At 36.5% G+C, this 7,527-nt stretch overlaps 1 protein-coding gene and 1 long non-coding RNA gene across 2 annotated transcripts in view; one reads left to right on the top strand and one right to left on the bottom strand.

Annotated features, from left to right (window-relative positions):
- Nucleotides 1-6,248: 6,248 nt before the first annotated feature.
- LOC110595455 lies at nucleotides 6,249-7,338 on the bottom strand. Its single transcript, XR_002481854.1, has 2 exons — nucleotides 7,152-7,338; nucleotides 6,249-6,487 (listed from the first exon to the last, which is right to left on the bottom strand). It is a non-coding gene; the product is annotated as an uncharacterized LOC110595455 (long non-coding RNA).
- Nucleotides 7,339-7,399: 61 nt separating this feature from the next.
- GMNC (geminin coiled-coil domain containing) overlaps nucleotides 7,400-7,527 on the top strand; it is an 8,483-nt gene continuing 8,355 nt past the window's right edge. Inside the window, exon 1 of the mRNA XM_008055984.2 lies at nucleotides 7,400-7,519. Coding sequence (XP_008054175.1) covers nucleotides 7,400-7,519 — 120 coding nt within the window. The remainder of the gene's footprint in view (nucleotides 7,520-7,527) is intronic.

The raw sequence follows: 7,527 nt of genomic DNA, 5'->3' as shown, positions 1-7,527 counted from the left end.
AAAGAGTTAAAGTAGTTTGCTTAAGGTCAAATATGGGAGACTTGCTTTTTTATTATTATTATTATAAAGATGTGGGGTACAATTCAGGATTAGGTATACAAATGTTGATTATGCAGGTACCTTGTTAATGAGGTGTGCCCCTCCCTCCCCTAGCAGTTTCCCTCAACTGCCACTCCCACCCCATCCCCACTACTGTCAGACCCTTTCTTATGATAATTGTTCAAGATCCACTTATGAAGAGAATATATGGTATTCTGTTCTTTGTTTCTGTGATAGATCACTGAGTATGAGCGACTCTAAAACCATCCAAGTTGCTGCAAAGTCCATATGTTTGTCCTTCTTTATGGCTGCATAATATTCCATTGTGTATATGTACCACATTTTTCTAATCCAGCCCAACTTCGATGGGCAACATAGTTGCTTCCACGTTTTTGCTCTTGTGAACAGAAATGCAACAAACATGCTTGTGCAGGTATCTTTTTTGCAGAATGATTTGACTTCCTCTGGGTATATTCCCAATAGGGGAACTTCTGGGTCATATGGAAGGTCAATTTCTAGTTCTTTCAGAAATTACCACACTGTCAAACTAGTGCCAAAGGGGTTGCACTTGTTTGCATTCTACACCAGCAGTGTACAAGCATTCCTTTTTCTACGCATCCTGGCAAGCTTGCTTTTAACATTAGACTTTAATATTGGCTAGAGGTGTACTGAAAGCAACAGAGTAAAGAAACAAACTAGTATTATATTGGAAAATAAAGTGTTTCACTTCTTTCTGCTGTTGATATGATTGTGTCCATCCGAAGAGATTCTAGAGAAATCTGTTAAATTTAATATGAGAGTATGTAAATAACCTAAACACAAGACTCAAATTTTAAAAAAATCAGTAGTTTTCTCTTAAGCTTTGAAGCATTTAGAAGCAGAAAAATTTTAAAAACTAATTCATAATAGTAAACATGCAAACACAACTGCAAATACTTAGAACTTAGCAGGGTGAAGTAAGATCTACATAAAATACATATATGTGTATATATATTCTTATATATATCATATATGTTATTTTATATATTATGATATATTATTTATATAAAATTTTCAGAACAAATGAAAGAAGTTGTATGCTACTAACTAAAATGTGAAGTAATGCAGTCAATTTAGAAAAAGCAATGTGGCAACAAACATCTATTAGTAGTATAAAACCTTTAAACTAGCAAATATTTTCCTATGGATTTATCCCTAATAAAATTCACCACTATATAAGACATTTATACATTGAGATACTTTCTTATATAATGCTTATAAAAAAACAGTATAGTTACAACCTGAACACCTATTAGGAGAGGAATTATCCAAATATATTATGCAATATTATATAGATAATATAAGCTTTAGTCAACAAATTATTTTGTAATCAATAAGATAAAATGTTTTAGAGTTGTTCCAATTTACTTGATTTCTACAAGGTATTGAATGAGATGTTTGCTATGTTGGTGAAGATGATGTCCAGTACAGCGACAGACAAGGTATGACTATAAACGTGTAATAAATAACCCCAAAACTTAATGGCTTAAAAGTGATTCTCAACTGGGGGTGATTTTGTCTCCTCTCTCCAGGGACATTTTTGATTGTCAGGACACGTGTGCAAAGTGCCAGAGGTCAGGAGGTTGTTAAACAGTCTGCAATACACAGGACAGCCCTCCCTAAAAAATAATTGTCATGTCCAAAATGTTAGTGGTGCAAGGCTGAGAAACCCTTGCTTAAAGAAATGTTAATGTTTTTTTGCCTCTGAATCTGCAGTTTGGGTTGGGCAGGGCAGGCCTGGATGAGGATAACTCATTTCTGCTCTACTCAGTGTCAGGCTATAAGGCTGGGCCTGAAATCCTATGAAGGCACTCTCACATGTTTTGGTTTTAATAATGGTTGTAGAGGTGATAGGCTGAGACCTGAGACTGTCAACTGGTCTGCCTACCTACATGTGGTCTCTCTATGTGGTTTGTTTCTTGTCTTCACAGCATGGCTAGGTTCCAAGACTGAGTCTTGGGATGGAGAGTTGGAGAGAGAGACAGACAGAGAGAGAAACTGGCCTCAGAAGTCACACCAGCCGGGCTCGGTGGCTCAGCCTGTAATCCCGCGCCTTTGGGAGGCTGAGGTGAGTGGATTGCCTGAGCCCGCGGGTTCGAGACCCGCCTGGGCAGCGAGACCTCATCTCTACAATAAATCAAAAAATCAGCTGGGCGTGGTAGCACATGCCTGTAATTCCGGCTACTTGGAAGGCTGAGGCGGAAGGATCGCCGAAGCCCAGCAGGTCGAGGCTGCGGTGGCCGGGAGCGGCCACTGCACTCCAGTCTGGGCGACAGTGAGACTCCAACTCAAAAAAAAAAACAAAAACAAACAAACAAAAAAGATTGTTTTATTTGTTGTGTTTTGTAAATTAAGTAACTTTGCCACAAATTATTGAGTTTGTAATAATTCAGTTAATACCTCATAGATTTTAGCCGGGCTCAGCTGTAATCCCACGCCTGTGGGAGGCTGAGGTGAGTGGATGTCCTGAACCCGCGGGTTCGAGCCCCGCCTGGGCAGTGAGACCTCATCTCTACAATAAATTAAAAAATCAGCCGGGTGTAGTAGCGCGCGCCTGTAGTTCCAGCGACTTGGAAGGCTGAGGCGGAAGGATCGTCGGAGCCCAGCAGGTCGAGGCTGCGGTGGCCGGGAGTGGCCACTGCACTCCCGTCTGGGCAACAGAGACTCCAACTCAAAACAACAAGAACAACAACAACAACAACAAATACTTCATAGATTTTATAGACTACAAAAATATGAAGTTATAGGTTCACTGTAGAAAATGTACAAAATGTAAATGTAAAATGTACAAGATACATTTTGTATTTAAATATATTTGCCTTCTCTTCATGAAAAAAGTTACATTATTTCAGTTTCTCTGATAATTTTAGAGCTAGGAGGAAGTAGGTCCTAGGTCCCAGTTGCCATATTTTTTTTTTATTACACTCTTAATGAAGCTTTTTTTTTTAAACCAGGCAGTGACTTTTTTATTTGTATTAGTTTTAGGATAAAGTTGGATGCACAGTCAGTGTCAATTTACCTTTCAGATCCTTAATGCCTTTTCAGTAATCTATCCACTAATCTGGCCATCAAAAATCCCTGAGAGGGATTTTATAATCAATGAAGGCACTAAAGCCTACTTTGTGGAAATACAGATACTCCTGAAGCAGAAATTTATTTTATTTCAAATTATAGTTGAACTAGCACATCTCTAATGTACATTACTCATAACTATTTTAATTATTTTTTAATGCATTTGAGGTAAAGTGAGGGGGTGAGAACTGTATTTCTTTTGCTTTGAGGCAATGCAAAGTAAATGAAATTGTTTTATATGTATTTTCATAGTAGTACTAAGACTATTTGATTCCAGTTTGGCCAAATTAGTTACCATGAGCAGAGCTTCCCAGCCAATGCAGCAAGGCACAAGAGGATATATTGTGAGATACTGATTCTCCCTGTCTTTACAATGACCTGTCAGTAACCAACAAAAGCTTCAACTACTTGTTCTAGCTTGCCCACAAATATTATTCTGAAGTAATATGAGAAGAAAGAAATGCTACCACGTACAGATAAAGCTTGTCTCACTTAGCACAATGAATATAGATCTTCCATCCATTTGCTAATCATCTTTCAAATTGTAGATAATTGATATTTGAGAGCTATGTCCTTAGCCTAAGGATCTTCAGATCTGTGAATATCACTATAGTATATGACTTTCCTTGATGAAATGCAATTAAGTATAACTGAAAAATTAAGCAATCACTTAATGGGTGAATAAAGGGCTAAAGATAGTTTAAAAGTTATTAAAATAAATTCTGGTTGAAACATTCAATAAAACACTATCATAAACCTCCACATACACACACAACATCTCCATTTAGAGCTAATCTCAGTCATGTCCAGGTGGAACATTTCACTCTTTAAATTACTTAAGTCCTTTATCTTTTCTGGTTAATAACTTGATATAATTTTCTTGATTTTTAGAAATTTTGATTGCTAGAATTAATGTTTTTCTTTATCTTTTTTTCATGTAGAACGTTTTTACCATTGCATACTTATTACATATATGATGGCTATAAGAGAGCTATGTTGGCATGTGGATGGTGGATAGTAGTCAAATCTCTGCTCAGATTAACATGATTGATTTCTGCACATCATTTTCAGGGCTAAAATTCAAACTATGTCTCAATAAACTGAATATGTCACAGTTGTCCAGATAAAAATTGTAAATCTTCCAATGTAAAAACACAGCACTGGATTTTCTCTAAGGATGCATTTCTCTTTACCTACAAGTGAAAACTGAAATACTATCTATGTAATTGCCTAGAGATTCAGCTGTTGATGCTATGAAAAAAAAGCTATGTTTGTAATAAGAAATTAGAAATTGTTCTTTATTATATATGCTACTGAATCCACTAATAGGGTAATCCAATAAAGTGTCCTCCAGGGGTGAAATGAAAGAACATTCCATATGCCAATCTATTTATCTCCGCAACTTACCTCTGATCACATGCTACCCTTTTCTGTCTGAAGACTTGATTTGTGTGCAGGTCATATTACTTTCTATTTTGTTATGTTTTTGCCCTGGCAGGAGGCAGTAACCTGTTCAACAACTGGGCTATTATTAGCCACTTCCCCTTAGCACCATCCCCTTAGATACAATACAAAAGGTAATTTTTTACTGATCTTATTGTTCATAGAAGAAAAAAGCATCTACATGGTTTATTTCTTCATCACTAAGAAAGGTGTACCTCCTTCATACATATGAAAACAAAACTGCCAAAAATTTCATATAATTGCTTACTTGATGCATTTTTCAAAAACTAATCAACAACAACAACAAAATTTACACTTATGCAGGTCTTAAATAAATGATGCACATAAATCAGACCTTAGAAATATGAAATTTTTTTCTAGCAGTTTATGATTTCAAGGAAATTTTGTCTTCTGATTTATGTTTGTCAATAGCTCTTCACTGTTTGACTTTAAGGTTTCTCTACCACCATGTATACTCCCACTCCATCTAAATTAAAGTAGTTGATGATTTATAAAATATTTATGTAATTCATGTCCACCAAATACCTTAAACATCTTTTTAAAAATGTCTAACATAAAAAAACACATTTAATAAATGTATCTTCATTTTCAGTTACTTTTAACAAAAAAGGCACACCAACATATATGTTTAAAGGCAGAGTCCCCTATGCCTATTAGTAAAAATAACTACTATTCATGATTTGGGCAGTGAATCAATAATTTTAAAGCATTAATGGTCAGTATTTTAATAAACCTCTCAGGTAGATATTGTGTTTCCAATTTACCAGATGCATTAACCGAAAAATTAGTGACCTTGATAACATAAGCTCAAGTGATTTAATCTCAGAAAGTAGAGCAGAAATTGGAACCCAGGCATATTTGGATCCGCAGTGTATTGTCCTTTTTTCTTACAAGGTTTTCTTAATTGCCATTTTGTATCATTATTGGAACTAAGAAATTGTATCTTTGGGAGGCTCACATGTCATTTGTGACAGATTCCAAAAACAAAACAACTTGATCCTCCTTTTTCTTTTCCTGGTGCCTGTCACAAAACTAATTAGGGTTTGCCAAACAGATTGCTTGTTGGGAGCAGTAAAACCATGATGAGTTCTTTGCCCTGAACAAGATCACTGATTCTTACAACCTCAATGGGTTGTGATCTGCTCTCTCCCCCATCATCTCAAGGTCATATTACCATTGTGCAGTGAGAGCAAGGGGGGGACCACTATCTCATGTAAATCCCTGAAATGAGTCAATGTAAAATAAGCCAGTTCACCTATCTTCCAGGCAGTGACCCCCAAACTTGGTACTATTCACTTAGAAATGTTTGCAGTTTTTGAAACAATATTGTTAGAAACAATTGTTCCGGTTTGGGACAGGAAAATAAGACTCCAATAAGTTTGGCCTCCTCCTCCCCTTCTGCTTCTGTTATTGTCTTAATTTTGAGAACAGAGCATTTAATAAGCATCTGTTGTGTGCTAGTCATTTTGCTAAGTGCTGTGGGTAATAAGTGCAATATAAGAAAGAATAACTCAAGGTCAAAAATGGTTTAGATAAAAGGCTACATAAGCTAGAATCAGAAGATTTATCTATTCCTAACCCTTGTCTCTATTAGTTTTCTAGGGTTACCTTTATAGAATATCACAGACAGGATGTATTAAAAAGCAAAAATTTATTTGTTCATGGTTTTAGAGACTGAAAGTCCAAGAACAAGGTGTTAGCAGGGTTGTTGGTTTCTCTTGAGGCTTCTCTTCTTGAATTGCAGACTGCTGTGCCTTCAGGCACATGACCTTCACTTCTTGTGCCATCACTAACGTCTTTCATAAGGACAACAGTCTGGATCAGGGCTCCACCCTTATGACTTCATTTAACACTAATTACTTCTGTAAAGGCCCTGTCTCCAAATACAGAAACATTGGGGTTAGGAGTTGAACGCATACATTTGGGGAAACACAATCCATCCAAAACAATACTCATTACATAAATGGCTAAAATGTGCATGGAAAGAAGTTAAAATGAGTTAAATACCATATGCATGGTAGTTAAGAGCATGAATGTTTCAGACAGAGGTTCAAATCCCAAGTCTGATGCTTTCCTAACTGCATAATCACTGGTGAAATTTCTTAACCCCAATGCTCCATTTGTTAACCTGTAATACAGGGATAATAAGAATGCCTATCTCCTAGAGTTAACGTCAACTGCTTTATATCTACTAACTTAGTAAGATGAAATAAGGGTTGGTTATTAATGGTAGCTGAGTGATTTTAAAGATGGTGTTACTCTTCTTTCTCCTCTAGATATAACAACATAGGAATTATGAGAATAAATATGAGAAAGGATGAAGATATCAAATACTTTAAATTAGAGGTATTAACATATACCTATTTTTCTTAATTATAATTATTTAGTTATTATAATCATTTATCTTATTATACATATAATAGAATATAATTTATTTTATTATAAATATAGGCCCACACAAAGAAAAACACTTTACATTCCTAACTTGTAGATCATTAATTCCTTTTACAAATCTTTGTTGAACACTTATTACATACCAGAAATTGTTCCAGGTATTTTGGAAACAGCAGTGAACAAAACCGACAGAAACCGCTATGCTAGCGAAGCTTTCATTCTAGAATGGATATATGTCACCTCCACATTCAACATCTACTTCAGAAATCGGGGAAATAAAGCACACTAAATAGAAGCGTAAAAAAAAAAAGGTCAATCAACGTCACGTGCAAATTGGTGTTAATTTTTTTAATCCCGCGTCCAGAAAAAACACACAGGAAAGGGCCGCGGGATGGCCTTCCCTAGCTGCTGCCGGGATCCCACGGGTCTGGTTTGGGCTTTCCCGCCCCCACGCCCAGGCACCAGGGCCAAGGCGGCGCGCGTGGCCTGCAGGGAGCCCGGCCGGGCCGCGGTTCGCTG

The sequence above is a fragment of the Carlito syrichta genome, unplaced genomic scaffold (assembly GCF_000164805.1).
Source record: "Carlito syrichta isolate Samal-C Ts95f unplaced genomic scaffold, Tarsius_syrichta-2.0.1 Scaffold302062, whole genome shotgun sequence".
NCBI classification, from domain to species: domain Eukaryota; kingdom Metazoa; phylum Chordata; class Mammalia; order Primates; family Tarsiidae; genus Carlito; species Carlito syrichta.
This window is presented reverse-complemented; position numbering and strand designations above follow the sequence as displayed.